This window comes from Pleurodeles waltl, chromosome 7 (assembly GCF_031143425.1).
Source record: "Pleurodeles waltl isolate 20211129_DDA chromosome 7, aPleWal1.hap1.20221129, whole genome shotgun sequence".
Taxonomy (NCBI): domain Eukaryota; kingdom Metazoa; phylum Chordata; class Amphibia; order Caudata; family Salamandridae; genus Pleurodeles; species Pleurodeles waltl.
In genome coordinates this window covers 1302665568-1302688128 of record NC_090446.1, presented here as the reverse complement: position 1 = coordinate 1302688128, position 22561 = coordinate 1302665568, and the positions used below count along the sequence as shown (strand labels likewise).

Sequence of the window (22561 nt, the reverse complement as noted above, 5' to 3'; positions counted from 1 at the left end):
GAATTTCAAACATATATTAAAGGAGATTCAAGTCAACAGAGCGAACCACAAACTACTTTTAAAAAACGCAGATTGTTTCCTGTGTTTAAATTGTATTTAGTTAAATCACCTACATTTTACCATCCTTTCACAGGAAAGCAATTTAAAATCCACCACTTCTGGACTTACATTGTTAATTGGCTTCCTTTGCCAGCCCACACCATCTTCAAAACCATCTGCATCATTTACAGAGTCGTCATGACCAACACCCCCATTATCGTGCAGACAAGGTCATTATCTCTGGGGGTTCTCTGCACGCCTTCAGCCAGGACACCATCAGACTATGGAGTGTACAAAAGTAAAAGGCAGAAGGCCTTTTCTATCTAGGCACCCAGGATTTGTAACAACATCCCTGTATCCATTAGTACCGCTCCTAAACTGCTCCAATTTAGCAAAGTGTTGAAGACGCACCCTTTTAAAGAATACATCCCAATGCATTAACAATCCACACACTAGCTACCTCTCCTATCATTATGCTTGAATTTGATCCCATACTCTGCTCCCTGGCCTTTTGGTATAGATATAGTGCATACAAACATACAATTCTTACTACGTGATGTATACAATACAAAGCCCATGTGGTAGTTACTACATAGGGCAAACAGCATGCCCTGTCAAAGTGAGATCCAATGAAAATCAGAAATAATGTACGGACATCTACAACAGCAAGATACTTTGCAAAAAACATCAGATTGCACAAACAAGATTTCTGCTCATCGATCATGTCCCTAAACTACAAAATGAGGAGACAAAGAATTTTGAAAGAAAAGGGATCATTTTGGATAGATAAATTACATTTATTAACTCCTAATGGGATGAATGAATAGAGTGACTATAAACATTTCAGTGATTGTTAGGAAACATGATTGTTTGCCAACTATCATTCCAAGATGGTAACTATTTGCTTACAAAGGAGGTCAGTGAATAGTAGCGTGGAGGAGCAAGAACGAAAGTAGGTAGATTTGTCTTTATAAAGTGAGAAAGGCTTCACCAATGAGGCTGATAGACTATAGAGACAGTTTGTACACCTGAGAAAATGTTACCTGAACTACTATGAAAGGTGTAGGCAGATTATGAGTAAGTAGTGAACTACATCCAGGATTTTGGATAGATGAAGCAATCCACTAAAACCACACAATAATAGCATTTTGCCAGAAGCTTGGGAACTACATGGATCCATTGTCACAATTTAATTGTAGCACTTTAAGAATTTTTTGTTGTTGCTCCAACATACAAGAAAAATTGCATGTTACCTTTACTTATAAAGTTACTTTATATTTGAGTGTTTACTTTAAAAGTTGGCAGCCATAGTCCTGTTTAATTAGCATTGTTCAGGTCTGATACTACACTTGAAAATCATTAATTGCTTGCAATAAATGTAACCTTAAAACGAAATGATAATTTTCTCCCTTTATTGTGTTCATGAACTATGTATTAAAGCAAGTGACATATCTTCTTGATGAGGGTATAATTATATCCTGAAATGCATTGAACATTGAAGCTAACTATTGGAACGGAAAAGTCCCTCAAAGGGGGAAGGACATGTACCCCTGCTCTGAGTCCCTCAGCTGCAACGATGTCTGAATACCTCATGCTGTTTTTTGTTGTCATGGGCAAACGGCGATCATGCATGTGCTCCATGACATTTGCCTGTTTCATGGATTGTGGTCTTTTGGACCAGGAAGGGCACCCAAAGCACTGTCCTCATGTTGGTGAAAGGCTACTGTATTTGCCAGGAGTTAAGCAACACAGCATACCATGTAGTGATCAATAGAAGTGAACAGGCCTTTTACCTACAGGCTCACACATGTAATATTCCACTGCTGTGTGCTTAACTCAATCCTGGCGTACATCAGATTCGTATATAGTGCTGTGCAATGTGTGTGTGCTATATACATGTGCTGGGCTGGATGCATCTGTGCCTGTGAATGGTAAATACATCGAAGATGTAGTTCTATGCAGTGCATGTGTATGTTAGATGCATGTGCCAGGTCTATGTGTGCCTGCAAATGGTACAATACATGGACGATGTAGTGCTGTGCTGTGCATGTGTTATATGCATGTGCTGGGTGACTCTGTGCCTGTGAATGGCACAATACAGGGAAGACTCTGATTTCCATTTTGGGAGACCGACGGCTGACTGAAGGAGCATGAGGAGGTAGAGTAACCCATCCCCAGACAGATTTGTGGATTTCTGCACTCCTGTGAGCTGTGTGGGACACAATGGAGGAAGGGAGAGCCAGGCTCTTCAGTATGCTAGAAAGGCGCTTTTTAATTCAAAGAGAGGTCACTGGAAAGAGACCTAGGCACATCCCAGGAAGGCGATGGGGCTGATAAGAGAATCATGAAGAATAGGGCTGAGGCCTTGGAGTAACTTTTTGATACAATTATCATTGTTGCTCACACCCATGTGTGAGCCTATAGTCACTCCCACGGCCTCTATTGTGAGGCTACCATATTTGCAGTCCTGTTGTGACAGACTGCTTTCTCGAGTAAGGGCAGAGCAGGGTAGAGAGCACTTCAAAAGGAAGGCGACCCCTGGCATAAACATCAATGACTCCCCACCAAAATCACATTTGGTGTCTGGAAATGGAGTATAAGAAGGGGAGCTCGAGGCTCCCAAAATGGTCAACAGTCAAGTAGCCAGACGGGATGTGCTAGAAGGGGAAGCTCTGCAAGACTTCTGTCTGTGACCACGGCTACAGGCTAAGGCCCATCAGCCTCCCAGCTTGGAGAGAAGACTTCACCAATGGAATCCAGGACCATCTGCCGCTGGAGGGTGTAGCCCTAGTGCCCGTCGGCTAGCCAAGACCAGTGTGCTCAATGAGGAGGAAAGTACTGGAGGGAGCAAGGTTCAGTGAATGATCCTGGCAACTGATTCTCTGAAGCAAGATGTGAGGAGACTGCTTCTGCATCAATCGGGTCATAGCGCATATGCAGACAGAAGTTGGTAACCTGATATTCCAGGTGGGGCTGCTGTGAAGATTACTGCTGTGCTGATCGTTCCATAGTCCATGTGGGGAGTGAAGTTGGTGACCCCGTATGCCAGGAAGGGCCACAGTGAAGATTGATGTCATGCCAATCGGGCTGTAGCTCATGTGCTGAGTGAGGACGGTGACCCCATACTTCAGGTGGGGTCACCGAAAGAAAGGCAGGGAGTGTGGTCTTGGTCGGGGCTGCCATCACGCGGAAGAGGCCACCATGATAATCAGTGTGGACCCAAACCCCGTCAGAGGATCTGCACTAGAAGCGTCAAATTCCCTCCCACCCTTTTACCTATGGGAAAAATTCAAGGGAGCATCAGAGTGTCGAGGTCATCCTGTCGCTCTGTCCCCACATAATGGAATGTGAGGATTTTGAGGACACCTGACCACTGCCCCTACAAGACCACATGTGCGATACTCACCAGAGATAGCCACTGCAGCCTCTGCGCACACTCTCAGAGACTCTGGTCGTGCAGGTCTTGCTCGTGCAGGTAGGACAAATTAACAGGCTAAAAGGCCCCAGGAGAATTTCCAGCCATGTAGCGCTGCAGACTCAGAACACTTTTGGTTTTAATTAGAGTTGTAGTGGGACTTCTGGGACTCAGACTACTGGCGAGGCTCAACCTGAATGTCGGCTGTAGTGAATGGGAAGTAAAAACTACCGTTAGCGAGAGGGCAGTGGGACTCAGGATCCCACCTATTGAAACACTAGTGCTGTGACCTCAGGGAAATGTGTGTATTGTATGTGAAAGCTATATGCTACTTTATGTTGGTATATAAATACTCCGGTTTTCATAAAAGCAAGCATTCGAACAATCATTTATTGCTGCTATTGAATGTATTTTGAATTATGAGCCTGTGTTCACACCCGTATCTACCTCCTTCCCAAGAAACCTTGGACTACTACCCAATCCGCACTACCACTGACATTCAATTCAAATGCAGAAGGGTTTCATAGCAGGTTAGCCCCTGGACATCGGATTTAAAAGGCCTCAACCCCCATGGTTGAGCCCAGTAGTTCCTGTGTGCCCCGTGGTCCTCTGAAAGGGGGTTCTGATAGGCATCAAGTGGTGGGGCGCTTACCATTTAGGAGCCTTGAATATAGGTGTGGTATTGACCATTTCAAATTTACACCAGTAGTTACGCAAAAAGCCGGCACACAGACAAAGGAAAACAAACAGTTGGGAATACACCTCAGCACCATGTCCACAGATCAGACAAAGGATTTATGTAAGGATAGACAATGGAGGGGTCCCAGGAGTATTGCTAATTGTATTAGGGACAGTTGCAGGGTAAATACAAAACTTAAAACACTAGAAAAAAGACCAGCTCTCCTATGGCAATGAAAAAACTGTTCTATTACTGTTGCAACAGGGAGATTGACCCTCCTCACACAGGCAGGCAGCTGGTCTCAAACTGCTGTAGCACAGACAGCCTCTTATATACAAAATCACACACGCCTTTATTATAAAACAGTAAATAATAATTGACTGGCCAGACATAGGCCCTCATTCCGACATTGGCCGGCGGCGGTCGCCGCCGGCCTGTCGGGGGCCGCCAGAATACCGTTCCGCGGTCGAAAGACCGCGGCGGTGATTCTGACTTTCCCGCTGGGCTGGCGGGCGGCCGCCTTCAGGCCGCCCGCCAGCCCAGCGGGAAAGAGGCTTCCACGATGAAGCCGGCTCGGAATCGAGCCGGCGGAGTGGAAGCTGTGCGACGGGTGCAGTTGCACCCGTCGCGTATTTCACTGTCTGCGAAGCAGACAGTGAAATACATTTAGGGGCCCTCTTACGGGGGCCCCTGCAGTGCCCATGCCAGTGGCATGGGCACTGCAGGGGCCCCCAGGGGCCCTGCGACCCCCCCTACCGCCATCCGGTTCCCGGCGGGAGAACCGCCGGGAACTGGATGGCGGTAGGGGGGGTCGGAATCCCCTCGGCGGCGCAGCTAGCTGCGCCGCCTTGGAGGATTCCTATGGGCGGCGGTACACTGGCGGGAGACCGCCAGTGTTGCCGGTCCGACCGCGGCTTTACCGCCGCGGTCGGAATGCCCATTGGAGCACCGCCGGCCTGTCGGCGGTGCTCCCGCGGTCCTCCACCCTGGCGGTTTGAAACCGCCAGGGTCGGAATGAGGGCCATAGATTGCAACAGAAAACCATTTGAACACCTGTGACCCCGTAAGCTCTTAATGTTTAACAATGCTAGACAAACTACCCATTCTTCACTCTAGTATGCATACATTTCTACAGCAGATACAATTTAAAAACCATGTGTACCTTATCACTGTAACCTTAAGACCTCTGAGCTGATTAGATTTCCTGCACTCATTGTCTAATCAGGTTTACAATCTGTTTGAAAGCACAGAAGAAGTGCCAATGAACCTATGTGCTTTTGGGTCATAAATTCCAACATGTTTGTTAAACATTGTTGGAAATGGCCTTCCTGCAGGGTCACCCCAAACTTTTTGCCTTCCTCCTTCTCTTTTTCTGACCTCATTTTTGCTGGCTTTAGGACTCTGCGCACTTTACCACTGCTAATCAGTTCTAAAGTGCATATGCTCTCTCCCTAAAACATGGTGACATTGGCTCATCCCCAATTGGCATATTTAATTTACTTGTAAGTCCCTAGCAAAGTGCACTACATGTGCCCATGGCCTGTAAATTAAATACTACTAGTGGGCCTGCAGCACTGGTTGTGCCACCCACATAAGTAGCCTTTAACCATGTCTCAGGCTTGCCACAGCAAGGCATCTGTGTGCAGTTTCACTGCCACTTCGACTTGGCATTTAAAAGTAATTGCCAAGCTCTAAACTCCCCTTTTTCTACATATAAGTCACCCCTAAGTTAGGCCCTTGGTAGCCCATAGGGCAGGGTGCTATGTAGGGAAAAGGCAGGACATGTACCTGTGTATTTTATATGTCCTGGTAGTGTAAAACTCCTAAATTCGTTTTACACTGCTGTGAGGCCCGCTCCTTTCATAGGCTAACATTAGGGCTACCCTCATATACTGTTTCAATGGTAGATTCTGATCTGAAAGGAGTAACCAGTTCATATTTAGTAAGGCCAAAAATCGTAGTAGAAAATCCTGTTGACTGGTGAAGTTGGATTTAATATTACTATTCTAGAAATGCCACTTTTAGAAAGTGAGCATTTCTATACACTTAAATCCTTCTGTGCCTTACCATCCACGTTTGGCTGGGTTAGTTGACAGCTCCCTTGTGCATTTCACTCAGACAACCCCAAACACAGGATGCTCAGTCACACCTGCACACATCTGCATACTGAATGGGTCTTCCTGGGATGGGAGGGTGGAGGGCCTGACACATGTCAAAGGACAGTGGCCTGCCCTCACACAATGGACTGCCAAGCCCCCTACTGGGACCCTGGCAGACAGGATGAAGCTAAAAGGGGACCTTGCGCACTTCTAAGCCACTCTTTGAAGTCTCCCCCACTTCAAAGGCACATTTGGGTATTTAAACAGGGCCTCTAACCCGAACAACTCAGACACTTCTGGACAAGATACCACTGGGGAAGAAACTCTGAACCAGAACCTGCAATCTGCTAAGAGGAGCTGCCTGGCTGCCCAAAGGACTCATCTGACTGCTTTGCTGAAAAGGACTGCTGCCTTGCTGTTGCCCTGCTGCCTTGCTGGCCTCTGGCTCTGCTGAGAATTGCTCTCCAAGGGCTTGGATTGAGCTTGCCTCCTGTTTTCTGAAGTCTCAGGGCCAAAAAGACTTAATCTCTGCAAAGAACTCCTTGTGCAGTGAAATTTCAACGTACAGCCTGCATCGCGGTGAGAAAATCACCACATGCCGAACCGGAACAACGCAGCCCGGCTCCCCGAGTAGAGATCGATGCAGCGCCAGCATTGCGACCGGAACTTTGACGCACAGCCCACTGGATTGACGCATAGCCGAGCAGGAATGACACAGCCCGTCTTCCTGTGAGAAGAATCAACACAGCACCTGCCGTGCGACAGAAATTTCCCTGCATCGCCCACTGGATCGATGCAGCTCCTGTAACTTCGTCCTACACACCCAGGATTTCTCTGCATCGTCCTCGGGGCATCCAAATACCCTGCAACCCGGAGAGGATCCAAGTCTGCGTGCCGGAAATTGACACAAGGCCCTGGCTGCGTGAAAAATATCACACATCGTCAGTGTGCGTCCAGAGAAACCGACGCACACCTCCCCGTTTTCCCGGCATCTCCTCCTCTGCGGTCCCTTGCGGATAATTTAGACGCAAACTAGGTAGTTTGTGCTTGCAAGAGACACTTAGGGGGTCATTCTGACCCTGGCGGTAAAATCCGCCAGGGCCAACGACCGCGGGAGCACCGCCAACAGGCTGGCGGTGCTCCCATGGGCATTCTGACCACGGCGGTACAGCCACGGTCAGAAACGGAAAACCGGCGGTGTACCGCCGGTTTCCCGCTGCCCTGTGAAATCCTCCATGGCGGCGCAGCTTGCTGCGCCGCCATGGGGATTCTGACCCCCATACCGCCATCCTGTTCCTAGCGGTTTTGGCCGCCAGGAACAGGATGGCGGTATGGGGTGTCGTGGGGCCCCTGGGGGCCCCTGCAGTGCCCATGCCAATGGCATGGGCACTGCAGGGGCCCCCGTAACAGGGCCCCACAAAGATTTTCAGTGTCTGCCATGCAGACACTGAAAATCGCGACGGGTGCAACTGCACCCGTCGCACCCCTTCCACTCCGCCGGCTCCATTCGGAGCCGGCATCCTCATGGAAGGGTGTTTCCCGCTGGGCTGGCGGGCGGCCTTCTGGCGGTCGCCCGCCAGCCCAGCGGGAAACCCAGAATACCTGCGGCGGTCTTTTGACCGCGCAGCGGTATTCTGGCGGTCCCAGCCAGGCCGGCGGCTTCCGCCGCCGGCCGGGGTCAGAATGACCCCCTTATTGCTTTTAAGAACTTAGGACTCTTTTTAACATTTCTCAAAAGTGATATTTCAACGTGTACTTATCAAATCTTGATCGTTTTGACCTTATTTTATCCAGATAAATAATCTATATTTTTCTAAACCTGTGTGGTGTATTTTTGTGATGTTTATACTGTGTTATTGCATGATTTATTGCACAAATACTTTACACATTGCCTTCTAAGTTAAACCTGACTGCTCAGTGTCAAGCTACCAGAGGGTGGGCACAGGATAATTTGGACTGTGTGCGACTTACCCTGACTAAAGAGAGGGTCCTTGCTTGGACAGGGGGTAACCTGACTGCCAACCAAAGACCCCATTTCTAACAAAAATGACTTAGCTTTTAACTGCAATCTTGTCCTTCAGTGAACTCTTCACCTTATTTTGGTCAGCTTTGGATATGGGTTCTTTTTTTTTATATATATATATTGTAGTGCTTGCTATCAAAATCTGTTTTTGGGCTATTTTTTCACATACATTCTCTACATTTCGTGTAATATTACCCCGCTAGTTGACCTGTCAACCACTGAATCTAAGCCTTTGTCTTCATTTGGCACTAAGTGATACACATTACCCTGAGAATCTACCGCAGGTGTTGGTGTCCTAGCTGGAAACATCCCTTCCGCCTTAGCACCTACTCTTCTACAAGATGCCAGAATCAACTGCAGGACACATTATATTAATAATAATCTTACAATATATGGAACCAAAGCTCTCAACAGTCCTGACATCCAGGGTGGAAATAATCACAACCACTCACTAAACCAATTATCTGGGCACCTCCTTCATCTACCATTGTCTTTTGTAGATTATGCAGTGCCTGTATAGCTTCTGATAAAGTTCCATTATCTGCATCATTTGCTAGAATGAAAGCACAACACACTGTCCCAATCAGTTTACAGATGACCGTCATAAGGTCCAGTACATAGCGGTGCTGCATCACCATTATTCTCATCACACACAGCTATCTCTTAACCGCTTTGAACCCATCCTTGTTAGTTTTTCTAGTTTTAATAAGTTCCCATTGAGCTATCTACAACCAGCTGTTGCTTTGGCCTGAACAAACAGCTGAATACTTCCGAAGAATAGCTGTGAATCATTGAACAAATGGTACTCTTAAGGAATGCCACTCCAAGTACTCGTACCATGATACTCTGCAGTTCTTCTCCTTGGATTATGATGCTGCAAGGTTGTTGGACGGCTCATAGGGTGTTCATGAAAAGCCGTCAAATTAATTCCAGGAATAACCAAAACCGGAGCGTGCAAAGTCACAATGGAACAGAGCCCATCCCAGTTTGGTGGCAACTGGGCATACAGTATTTCTCCACACTGTCAATAATATTCCATGAGGTTGGACATGTCCCCCTGCATTTCAGCGTTTTCTATTGTAGTCTTACAACCAATATTTCGGCACACATCAACAGTGCCATTTCCTCTAAAACATAAAGAAACAGAAGTTAGTCTTATGACAGTATGAGGATTTACTATGCTATCTATCCAAGTGCAACGTGAAATGTTTTAATCCCAGATATGTGTACACGTCCCTATTGCCTCCTGACTAACATCAATACCTTTCCATAAAGATATGACCTTACAAGAAAATTCAGTATCAGGATGCCACTGACCATGTGCAAAAACTGATACGGTGACTCTAAATTCTGGTCAACAGACACAATCTGCTGGGTAAAGTATCTAATAAGTAACGGTTACACTCAGTGGGCGGATGCGTTACTCCTAGAAAAATCTTAATCTAGAACCATTTGACTATAATCTGCAGTAATAGGACAACCTGACTTCTTCATGCGCAATATCTCTTCTTTAGTATCCGGTCTATAACAATGTACAATACTTCCGCTAAGGAAACATATTTTGTTGCGTTGACTTAAAAACGTGCTACTTTAACATGTATTAACAGCATTTGGGCCTTGATCCTGCATAAATAAAAATGCAATAAACATAACGCTGAACTTGGGGCATTTCTCTTGTTAAATATACCCTATCTGATCCAGTGGCATGAGGAATTAGGGAGCACACAAAATAAGACTCATTTGAATTCTCCAACTTATGTCTAACATTTGCCAATACCACATATTTTCTAACAAATGAGTATTAGGATTACAGGTCACATTATTATGATAAGAAAGTTCTCTTCATACATATAAAATATTATAACTAAAAAAATCATTTTTGGGGAAAAATAGAAAAGATAGAATCACAACACAAAGGATAAGAAAAAAAAAATGTGTGTTGTTCTTTCACATATGTATTGTCCAAATGTAGAGGTGGGGGGGGGGGGGGGGGGTATTTTTACGATGGCAGTTTTTTTCCCCCTCTCTTGTTCCATGTTCATAAGTCTTAATGAGATGCTGGAATTAGACGAGTGTGGGTGCAGTGATTCCATGGTTTTCTGCCATCCACTGTGAGGGCGGTACAAGTCACTATGTTCACCGTGTATGGTCCATCCTAGCATGGCTCCTTCCATTTCTGGAGGAAATTCCGCACAAAGAGTTTCTCCTATGTGCACAACTAGGAGGTCAACCTCAGCATTGGTACACTTTTCCGTTTCCTTAGTCACCTGCTTAGAAATTAACTTTCATTAATTCAGAAAAATACACATGCAATTCATTGTTTAGGATTTCTGCAGAGCTTTCCTCCTGTACGCTACTTCTGGTGGTGGGGACTTGTGTATTCATAAGTCTCTGTGTCACTATCTGATGGGGCGTTACGTGATGATCAGAACTAGGAGTATTCCTAAGGGAAAAGAGTGCCAGTGGTAGACAATACAGCTGTTTCTTATGCAATGTAGCACATAGCTTACTGTTCAAAAGCCCATTTAGGCACTCTACAACATCATTACTTTGAGGGTGGTATGCGGAGGGTAACTTATGCTTTATCCCTGTGTTGTAATGTGCATAAATATTGCATTAACAAAATGAGTCCCATTGTCGGACCTTATTCCCTCAGGAATACCCCATCATTGAATTATTTCGTGAATTAGAAAAGTAGCTGCAATTTAGCATCACAATGAATCCATGATCGCGCTTCAATCCATTGGGAAAAATGGCTGGCCACAACTAGAAGATACCTATAGTTGCTGCACCTATCAATCATATCCACAAAGTCCATATGAAGAGCCTTAAAGGGACCGTGTGGTCATGGAATGGTGGAGTTCACTACTTTCAATGTGGAATTAAGAGAAAACTGGTGGCAGACAATGCAGTTATGAAGGTGCATAGTAAGTATATCGAGCTGTTTAGGAACAAACCAATTTTGTTGTGTTTGCATAGATAAGTGATCTCTTGAAGTATGAGCTGGTAAGTGCAACTGATCAAGAGCTATCATAAGTAAAGCCTGTGGCATCACTGGTTTACCTGTAGACTGTTGTTGTATTAGGTCATTCCCTGACTGGGTACATCCTCTATCCTCCCATAACTGTTTTTCATGTTGAGGAGCAGCTTCCTGTAATTCGCGCATATGTATACATGCTGTTTCAATCAAATGTGGTGTATCATTGTCTGTAATACAGCTTGACTCAAACTCAGGCGGTAAAGCAGCCTCAACTAGCAAGATGGACATGTTGTGATGCCCAAGGCCTAAGCGGAGGTGTGTGTCTATCTGTATCTTTAACTGCCCAATCTGCTAGTGCATTACCGGAGTCACAAAATCCTGTCCACTAGTATGTGCAGCGCATTTCACAAATGCCACCACCTGCTCTCAGAGATAATGTAATTTCATCATTGATTCTAACAATTCACTGAAATATGCAATGGGCTTATGTCCCAAAGGATATTCCTGTGTAAGGACGGCTGTCATCACCTTACCATTGCAATGGCAAACTAAATAAAATTCCTTGGTATAATCAGGAGTTCCCAAGACTGAAGCATTTGTTATTTTTTGGTCTTTAATTTCTGAAAAGTCTCCTTCATTTCTGAGGCCCACGTTATCTTGTCATTTTTGCCTTTGGCCTGTTTGATGAAAGCTAACAAAGGCTCAATTAAAGTACTGTAGTCAAAATACGATTGTCTCACGTAATTAGAGACTAAGAAACTTCTGCATTCCTGAAACAGTTTCTGGTTCTGTCATCTGACAAACAAATGCTGTTCTTTCAGGGGTTACTCGTTGACCAGAAGCTGACAACAATTGTCCTAAGTACTGAACTTCCTCCTGACAATACTGTATTTTTTCTTTCTCTACTTTGCATTCCCTTTGTGTAAGAGTAACTAAAAGAGATATAGGCCCTCATGATGACTTTGGCGGTCTTTTACCAAGACAACTGGGGTGTTGCGTGTGTGCATGAATGTGTGTATGCGTGTCTGAATGTTGAAGTGAGTACGTGTATGCATGTTTGTATGAGTGTGTGTATGCGAGTTATGTTATGTTAATTGCACTTATAAAGCGCCAGACTACCCGAAGGCCTCGCAGCGCTGAAAGGACAACAAGAGCAATAAGGAAGGGACGGCTAGGTCTAAAAAAGCCAGGATTTGATTGCCTTTCGGAAATTAAGTTCATGGCTGGTTAGTTGAATACTGAGGGGAAAGGAGTTCCACAATTTGGCCCCCAGGTATGCCATCGTAGCACCGCCCCATCTGGCTTTTTTAATTTTGGGTAGTACAGCCAATGCTGTTGATGCAGATCTAAGGGCTCTGGTGGGTTTATAAAAAGTAGCCAGGGTTTTTAGCAAATTAGGTACTTATTATGTTATGACCTGTGGATGATGCATTGGGTTTTAAATTTTATACGCTGTTCCACTGGAAGCCAGTGGAGAGAGGACAAGGCCGGTTTTGCTGAGGTATGCCTTGGGATGTCTAGTAGAAGGAGTGCTGCGGCATTCTGGACCACCTGCAATTTCCTAACCACATATTTAGGGGAGCCAAGAAACAGACTGTTGCCGTAGTTGAGTCGTGACATGATAATTGCGAGTGTGAGTGTTGTGGTGAATGCGTGTTTGTCTGCGTAAGAGTATGCATGTTTGGATGGGTGTATGAGTGCTGAGGTGAATGCGAGTATGGATGAACGTGAGTGAATGCGTGTATGAATGTTGAAGTGAATGAGTGTATGTGTGGTGCATTTGGGAGCCTGTGTGTGTGTGCATGTATGCGAGGAGGGGCGCTGTTTATGGAAGGGTGGGGGTATTGTGCTTGCTTAGGTGGGGGGTGGGAAACGCTGCACTAGAAGGGAGTGTGGGGAGGGGAGTGCTGTACTGGTGGGGGGGTTCTGGTATGGAGGAGGGCAGGGGGTATTGTGCTTGCTTGGGGGGGTGGGGAATCATCGGCTGGTGACAGGGAAGAAATTCCCTGTCACCAGTAGCCTTTCTGCCATGGTTTTTGTTGCGGTGCTACTGCTGCGGAAACCCTGGTGGTAAGGCGGCTCCTAATACCGCTGTGGACTGCCGGGTTGGAGATGATCATCTCCGGCCCGGCAGTTCCGACCGCCATGGCAGTATGAATGGAGATCACACTCATAATGTGGCGGTCTGAACCGCCAGCCTGTTTGCGGTGGGACCGTCACCTTTACCCTGGCGCTCAGAAGAATGCCAGGGTCATAATGTCCCCCATAGTGTCTTTTCTACACTGTTGCTTGGTAAGACTGCAAATCAGTATGTCATCGACATATTGCAACAAGGTGCTGTAACACTGAAAATTTGACAAATCGTCACTTACCACTCTGTTACAAATACTCGAGGACTCACAATACTCTTGGGGCAAACAAGAATACAAATATTGAGTTCCACCTTATGAGAATGCTGTCAACTAGTGACTGTCTGGATGCAAGGGGATGCTAAAGAAAGCATTCTTCAGATTAATAACAGAAAAAAAACTGAGCATCCTGAGGAATATTTGTCAAAACGCTAGCTGGATCAGGAACAATTGGAAATTCTGGTATCACTACATCATTCAGGGGGCACAGGTCTTGCCCCACGCGGCAAGTACTACCCTTGGACTTCTTAATCGGGTAAGTTGGGGTTTTGCAAGAAGACACTCCAGGGTAAATTACCCCTTGCTCTAACAAAGCCTGTATGGTAGGGGCAATGCCGTTGCTACTTCCTCAGAAAGAGGAAACTGTCTCACTCTGGGTAAAATAGCACCTTCCTTTATTGTAATTCGAAATGGTGTAGCAGTACAAACAAGCCCTACATCGTGAGGACCCTTAGTCCATAAAATGTCTTGTACTTGGGACAAATCGACTTCCCTAACAGAAATGAATGCTCTTCCTGGTGTACGTGTCCTTACTACCAACACTGTCCTCAATGGTATGTAACTTTGAAAAACGACAACTGTTTTTTTAAACTTATCAAAAAACAGCTGGTCATCCAATATGTCTCTAATCATTTTTCCTGGGTCTATAAAAATAACACATGCCCATAAGACATGATTATAGTTGCTGGCTATCAGAGCGCCAAAGATTAGTGTTATCTCTAAGGCCTCTATTTGCAATGTCAGGCTAGTAACAGTAATCCAAGAGTCTTGCACTTGCCTCCAAAAAAGACATTCTTTAGGTAACTGAAACTCCTTTCATAATATCTCTGGTGTCTCTGCTATGATTGTATACACTGCTGTTGCAAATGCTCCATATCAACAGATCGTGCTCTGATTTGGTCGCTAGTGGAGGAATCTACTGTTACTGTCATCACCCTGGAAGGTGAAACTCCAGGGGTTGAACAAATCATGGTACCATCAGTTTTAAAATGAATAGTCATATTTAATTTGGTCATAGGATCTCTTCCTAATAAGTTAGCTGGGGCAGGTTGAGAAAATAGTAAACAGTCATCAATATATCTCCCTCCTACTTCCATCTCCACTGGTTTAGTAAAAGGAACCTTCATGTAACTCTCATTACTTCCCCAGAGAATCCCTGTGTGTCTACTGATCTGTTAGAAATCAGAGGGTGCCCTTTTTAATACAGGATCCAGTTGCTCCTGTATCTATGAGGAATGCATACCTTTTATCATTGATAGCTACCATCACAGAGGGTTCCTCGTCTGGCCTGTGCGTCACTGACAATACTGGACACAGAGAAATGCTCTGTGGACACCTTTGTTGTGCATATCCTCCAACAGAATTAATCTGAAAAAGATTCCCTCTCTCACAACTACACCTCCCTGTCCACTTTGAGATGGAATTATCGTTGTGGGTGTTTGATAATTGTGCTTGTGGTATTACTGGTGGCTGCACATTCTGTGATAGCACCTGAGGTACATGTATAATTTGAGGATTAGGTTGTGACTGCACCACTACATTCCCTGGCTAATTATAAACGGTTACCCTTCCGCTTTGCTCATAGCATCTCTTAATCATACATTCTCAAAATGTCCATACCTCTAATAATAATGACATATTTAATCCAATTTTTGAGAACCCATCCTTCCTTTTCTTATTCCTCCACGTCATCCTCTACTACTTCCCTATATCCTTCTATTGTCCTGTTGCTGTGGGTATTGTTGTTGAGTGGTCCCTGGGACCGATCTCACACCCATTGCAGTCATCTGTGTCGAATCTGGTGCTACAGTTAATTCTACTGCTCCTTTCTTAGCCAGCTTCTGCTGCACGAGTTTGGCTGCTGTTTTATCTATCATTTCCTGTTTGTTCCTTTTTTTTCTCCTGTGTTTTTTTTGCAAAATTTGATTCTGTGCACTTGTCTGTCTGTCCAACGTTCGGCTTCTAATGCCACTATATTATCTAGGCTATCCTGTACATCAGAGGGTAACCCTTTTTCACAAGATAAAATAAAAATAATATAGTGTTTCCTTCTGTTATCCCCCAACCCTGGCCTACTTTCTGAACTAAGCAGACTTTTTATATCCCCTACACTTTGAAACCAGTTTTGCGTTTTATTTTTTGAACAAAAACAAATCCCTGGTCGCAATATCTCGAAATAGCTCTAAAGAAACTACAAATTGTCCTGGCAGCATTGATTAAATTAGCACAGTTACAAGTAGACATTTAACCCACATTGAAAAGACAGATAAAAAATTCTCTCTCAAGCAACAGACCTGGGAAAACTGAACAGCTCCCCAGTGCAGGCAGCGCTGGTGCAGTCATACACAAATACCACTCAATATTTGGCTCCACAATTATACCTCAAAAGTACCATCAGGAAAGCCTGCTATCGCAAATTGCCTTTGCAAGACTTCCGGACTTAAAGATAAAAGGAGCTAAATCTGAAAAGGACTTCCTTAGCCAACACAAAAGGCTGCAGGCTCTGAAAAGTCAAATTTAAGTCTTTTATCCATCTATTTTGTTGCTGCCCATCTCTGCAGAATCCACGATGCACTTTATTAAGACAACACTTTCGTCGCCATGGCATAAGAACCTGTATTGAGTCCAGATCACCGGTGTTTTCTCTAAAGGAACCAGCGGACCTGGCCAAATTTGGGAAGTTCACCATCCTGCTGTAAGCACACTTGAACAATTGTCTGACAAGTATTTAGATTTTTTTTTTTTTTTAAACGGTGTCATTTTATTTTTTAAACTAAATACGTTTCCATGAATCTTAGCTTTAATTCTCTTATGGACTTCTGTACCATCACGATTTGCACTCAGGCAAAGCTCCATTAACGATTTTTAACAAATTTTTACATGCACAGAACTTTACAGGGACGATTGTCTGTTTGTGCAACACTATTTTAACATTCTCACTTTTTCTATCTCTCTCATATTTATACTGTGTTTCTTCCTTGTTGCAATGATTTTAAGTAATCACGCAATTAAATAAAAGAACTAGAACTATATACCCTACTGCTAAGGTGACACCTGCAGTTTGTTTTTCAAAAGCTCTAATCCATTTACCTGCTCCCTCTGTAAGCAGCAGCAACAATTTAATAAGATTTTCCTTGTCCATTTGTGACCAATGAACATAATGAGGTGCCTCAGGTCCCATACGTATCAGGAGCATCTAATATGAGGAAGTACTAGAATGTTGGGGATTATGCTTCTAGCATATTTCTGCCATACACGCAAACATTTCCACATGTATGATAATCCTAGTCTGGGTCTCCTTGCCAGATAAACAATGCAATCTTCTGCATTCGCCATATCGTGTGGATCAAAAGATCCTGCTTGTGGCCATGGATTCATATCTGTGATGTTAGTCATCCCGTCCATTCCACTAAATTCTCTACAGATGGCACAACACTGTGCCAGCTATTCTCTCCTTTTGGAACTAACTCACTAGGGGTGAGGTCTGTACTGTGGAAAGCTGACTGAATACTCATTTGCTGTACTGATCTATCCGGTAGTATCAGTCCTCTCATAGCTTCACAAAATACCCTCAGTGGGTCTAGTTGTCCATGCATTCCCTGAAATTGTATTCTTTCAAGCTCTGTTGCTCAAGCTTTCTCGAGTGAACTCTTCACCTTATTTTGGGCAGCATTGGATTTGGGCCTGCAATGTTCTTTTATTTCATATATTGTAGCGCTCTGCCAATGTCTGTTGTTGCACTATATTTTGCATATATATTGTACATTTCCTGTAACAGGACCAGTTTGAGAAACTGAGTGAATGGCATTAGGCTATAGTTGACTGTGCGGAGGGAACCATGTTAGGAGCCCAGGAAGAGAGCACTGTGGATTCAGGCTCTAGGATCCCCTTAGGACTGATCTATCCCAGAGATACACAAAGTGTGTCCTCCTAATGCATTTTCAATAGTTTCCCAAAGACACTCACCACCTTTAGTTTCTAGAAGGCCCCAGTTATGTACGCCACCTCAAATTTCTAGAGCACCAGCGTCACCAATTCCAGAAGTAATTCCTTGGATAGGTTGAGTCTAGCAGAGACTCTGAGCTTTCAGTTGTCTCTTCAAAAAACTAAGGCTGAGGAAGACGAGAAGGCCAGAAAGTTGTAGAGGGAGAAGCTAAACCAAGCTCACTGGGAACAACAGGAAAAGATACGGAATAGGCAGGAGGAATCAGCCTAGGAAGAGACAGTGTGAGAGAGGGTAGAAAAACAAAGAGAAAAGTAAACGAAGAAGACCCTGATTAGATGGTTTGGACTAAACCCACCTCAGTACCTTTAGAGAGTCCTGGACTGCAAGATAGCAGATTGTTCCGTTTGAGACTTGGATTCATGGTGTATTGTGTGACTGGAATGAGTTGGTAAGAGGGATGGGGGCCAAGGACTTTCAGTTCCTTAACTAGTTTATTGTGACAGGGCTATTCAAGGAGAAGTGCTCTACCCTACTTTGGCAATATCTGTCTGATCTAACAGAGACAGTTCCAGAGAAGCGTGAAGTGTTGGCAGATTAGTGGTAAGCTAACAGGTTTCACAAAGGGCTAGAGCAGCACAGTTCAAAGCCAAAGAGGGAGAGGAAGTCTTCAGAGACTATTTTCAAACCGGAGGGTAAGGGCCAGGGTAATTCCCATGGGACCCAAGAAGGGCCCCAGGCGAAATGGTAATGGTGTGTCTGGGAAACAGAATCATGAAAACAGAGAACATCAAAATTCTTCCAAGTTCATGGTGGTGACTTCCTACAAGTGCTGCCAAGCGTGAAGCCTCAAGAGGGATTGTCAGGTGATGGATCCTGACCCAGCAGCAACTGTGATAGCAAGCATGATACAAGTGGGGGAAGGGATCCGAGAGGGCCTGTTGCACTCAACGTAGTAGCTATGGAGATCTGAAAGAGGGACCTAGATGCTCTGAAGCAAATTAATCCTAAAACAATGAGGTTTGTACAGGAAGTTAGTATCAATGGGAAGAAAGTGCATACCCTGAAGGATACTGGAACCTTCCACACTATGGTTAAGAGGAAGAACCTTAAGTCTGAGGAGATGCTCCCCGGTACCAAGGATACCTGTTCAGTAGCCAGTTGGAAATATTGGGGAATCAACTTGCCAGTGTTCAGATTGAGTTCAGTGGCAAGGCAGCTACGGTTTATGTCAGGCGAAGGGAAAAGCAAGGTGCTGAAAGTCTCTTGGGCAATGTCTTGATTGCCCCGGACTTAGTGGAAGGCCCGGAAGCCTTTATGGCTTGGACCACATCAGCTGTGTTGACCAGAGCACAGGCTGCACATCAGTCTCACAGTGGGACTGGGGACATTCCTGATTTACAGGTCAGTTTGCAGGACAGACAGTGGTCGTGGAGATCATCAATTCTGCCCCAGAAGTGGAGGATGAGGCTTCTGAAGGAGAACAGGTATGGAATCTGGGTCACCTTCACACCTGCAGGGTTTGTTAGCTTCTAGAGGGCCTAACCGAGAAGATTTCCACAAGTCACAGGAAGTTTCCTGTGCTTTTGGGACTTCGGAAGGAAGCCCAGAACAGGTTAGCAAAGGAGTGGTTGGGAAACACTATGTTGCCTGGGAGGATGACCTCCTTTATAGAGAGCTAGTGAATCCTGAGCCAGGAACTAGTAAGAGGCTAGTGGTTCCGTTAGAGCACAGGAAGTTTCTGTTGTCACTGGCCCATGAGGTGCCCGCGCAGGACATTTGGGCATTATAAAAACCCAGAATAGGTTGGACCCTTGGTTCTACTGGCCAGGGATGTGAAGAGAGATAGAGAGTTTGTGCAAAGGCTGTCCTGCTTGCCAGATGAGTTGTAAGACGGAGGGAAGAGAAAGGAACAGGTAGTGCCTCTATCAGTTGCAGGTGTTGGTGCATTTCATCGAGGGGTGGAAGGGGCAAAGACATAATGGAATTTGAAACCCACCTCTCAACCAGTTAGGCAACAAGTATATCTTGGTTGTGGCGGATCATACCAGGCAGATACCTTGAAGCTGTACCTCGGGTGATTGTGGACAAAGTTTGTGAATGCACTATTTTGGTTTGTATTAGTCTAAATACTCCTTTTTAGGTTGCGCCTAGGCAGCGCATGCACGGTCTCTCAAGATATGCTCTATCTCCTCTGTGGGATTTCAGCATGCTCATCACTTTTCATTGGTTCGTCTGTGTGCCTTTCCAAATTCCTTTCATTTCTGTGGTCAAATGTTCACATTTGTCCCTCCTTTTAGTGTGTTGTTCCTGCCAATGGCTACTGGCCCTGTTAAACATATTAGTTCTCTTGTGTGCATTTCTGTTAGTGTCAGCAAACTATATTTTTGTTTGGTTTCTAGCTAGAACACAGGTGGTCGTGTTTTGAGCCGCTCGTGTTTTCATTTTTTTATTTCAATGCATTCGCGCAATTGCTCAGACCCTCTTAATGGGGTTCTGACACATATGCTTTGAGAATTTATTGAGATGTTTGTGGCATGTAGTGCTGTAGAATAACATGCTTTGCATAATCCTGCCATCTAGTGTTGGGTCTGGAGTTGTGTAAATTGTTTGAAGTTGAGTCACAAGGTTGAGTGACTCCTTCTCTCAGTATGGGCATCAACTCCATTTTTAGAATGTTTTCCCACAGGCAGGGAGAAAAGAGTGTAAAGTTTGTGTAAGTAATGTGATGACAATGCTAAATGTATACATGGAAAGAAAGATTGCAATGGTCACAGGTGTCCAGGGAGGAGGGTGGTCGCATGTGAATCTACAGCACTACATGCCACGAACAGATGCTTACTGGATAAGTAACCAATTTATTTTCCATGGCATGTGTGCTGTAGATACATATTGTTGGATATGGCTCTCTTTAGGGAAAAATCCTGAAACGTATTGCTTTTTCCTCCCAGCCAATGCTGTCTCCCCGTGCCAGACCGCTGGACTCTGGACGCTTCCCCGCTGTCTGGCAGAGGGGAAGTGAGCACCCCGTCCTGCTGGAGGTAGGGAAGGACGTGGCTCGAGTGCTGCACCCCGGCTAGCCCCATTCAATAGGTGTACTAGATACTAGGATGAGGTGGGTGTTGCGGCCCTGGTTGCCAAGGGGAATTCTAGTGCATGTACTGTCCCCATTGACAACCCAGTGGGCCACGTCTGAGTCCTGATTGAGTAGGCCTGCGGGTGCCTGAGCTGAGGAGGGACCCCTTGAAGGTAACTGGGCCTGAGTAGGCTCTACGCCATCTCCGGAGGGCCCCAGTAGAGGGGTCGGTGGTCAGCATGGAGCCAGGCAGGTATATTCCAGAGGATGTGCCTTTGTGGAGGAGGACCCCTCAAATGGCGGGACCCTACTGGACGAGACCCGGCCAGATCAAAAGGTGGAGAGCCGGTTCCCTGATGCGTGGCCATGGGCAATGAGCATCAACCCCCTGTGCAGGCAGGGTAGAGATGCATGTGCAAGTGCTCCCAAGTGGGGACATCGTGCTGGCCAGCGTGTGTGGGACCAGCTAAGGTTGGACCCGGAGTGTGCCTTAGGCCTAGCGGGTTGGGTAAAGTACGGGGCCGGCACAGCCGGCTTGTACCGGCATACCCACGTGCCAGGGACCCCCTGTGTGGTGCGCTGACGCAGTGGCCCGGAAGGTGCATAACCACATCTGGGCACCATACGATTCAAGAGCGTAGGCGCTCCAAGCACTTTCTCTCTACCAATGCAGAGTGAAAGTGTCCAAGCCATCCCTGTGATTTGGAAACTGGCACCTCTACCCGTTTGCGGGTTTGAGTACCTGGGATGAGCCAGGTATGGATGAGGAGTGGACTCGCTGACCCGGGCGTCCATGTCTACGACCAGGTGGGTTGGTTCCTATGTGAATACGCACATGGCCAAAGTAACCACAGTGAACATATTTATGCACGAGTATTTCATGATGGGAACGGAGCCTGAGGGCTCAAGCCAAACAAGGCGCACGAGCACTGTGGCTGTAGCCAAAGTGTCACCTGCCTTGGAAAGTTGGTGCGTGCATAAGGGCATAAGTACCGGGGAAGTACTGAACCCCCACGTGTGATCACACTAAGCTTGAGAGCTGCTCTGCCCATAAGGTGATATGGGATGCCGGGGCTTATTAAATCCAGTTGCAATAATGGGTTACATAGGAGCAGCCTCATAATGTTTGGTATAGTTGATCTCAGGATGACAAACCAGAGCCGTTGGCAACAGTAGTTTTGTCATCACTACCCAGGAAATGCCACTTCTACCAAGTGGGCAATTCTAGGTGCTGGAATTGCTTCTGGTGCCCTGTAAATTAGGCTTCATTCCATAGGTCCCGAGCAAAAAACACAGCTGCACATTCCCAGATGATCGCTATAAAACTCGGACATCCATAACGATAGATCCCTGCCATTTGGTGACTGGTTAAATAGGGAGAGAGGTTGCAACACTTGGCCTCCCGGAGTAAGAACCTGGCACCCATAAAAATAAAGATCTGCATTCCAGGACCCCAGGGCAGACAATGAGGAAATTTAGGGGAGACATCTGTGATTCAAACGAATACCCTTCGAACTAACCCCCACTTCAAAGGTTTTACCTTGTATAAATAGGGGTACTCGATGTCTACAACTTTGCGTACAACCGATGGATATGCAGGACCAATGCGGCTGGACCGCGTCGGCGCACTGTCAGAGGGATTTGGGTGCCCCGGAGAATAACTGTCTAAGCAGAGGGATCCATGCACCCTCCCTGAATAGAGAAGGACCTGAGGCTGATTGCCTGCTGCTCTGTGGCATCCTGAAGTGGCACTCCCAGGCAGGGTGGCTTGCCCTCTGTTCTCTGCAGAGGTCTCAGGGACATCAAAGACCTCCGGAGAGGGACCTACCTCGTGATCAGTAGTATCTGAAGAGCGGTGCCCTCTGTTTGCACGTGCATCGTGCCAGACTCCACCAGGTG

At 45.7% G+C, this 22561-nt stretch overlaps 1 protein-coding gene across 1 annotated transcript in view; it reads right to left on the bottom strand.

Moving 5' to 3' along the window:
* Window positions 1–7939: 7939 nt before the first annotated feature.
* The window catches only part of ATG12 (autophagy related 12), a 62185-nt gene continuing 47563 nt past the window's right edge, over window positions 7940–22561 (bottom strand). The window contains exon 4 of the mRNA XM_069200603.1: window positions 7940–9382. Within this exon, the coding sequence (XP_069056704.1) occupies window positions 9365–9382 (18 nt within the window). The 3' untranslated portion in view covers window positions 7940–9364. The remainder of the gene's footprint in view (window positions 9383–22561) is intronic.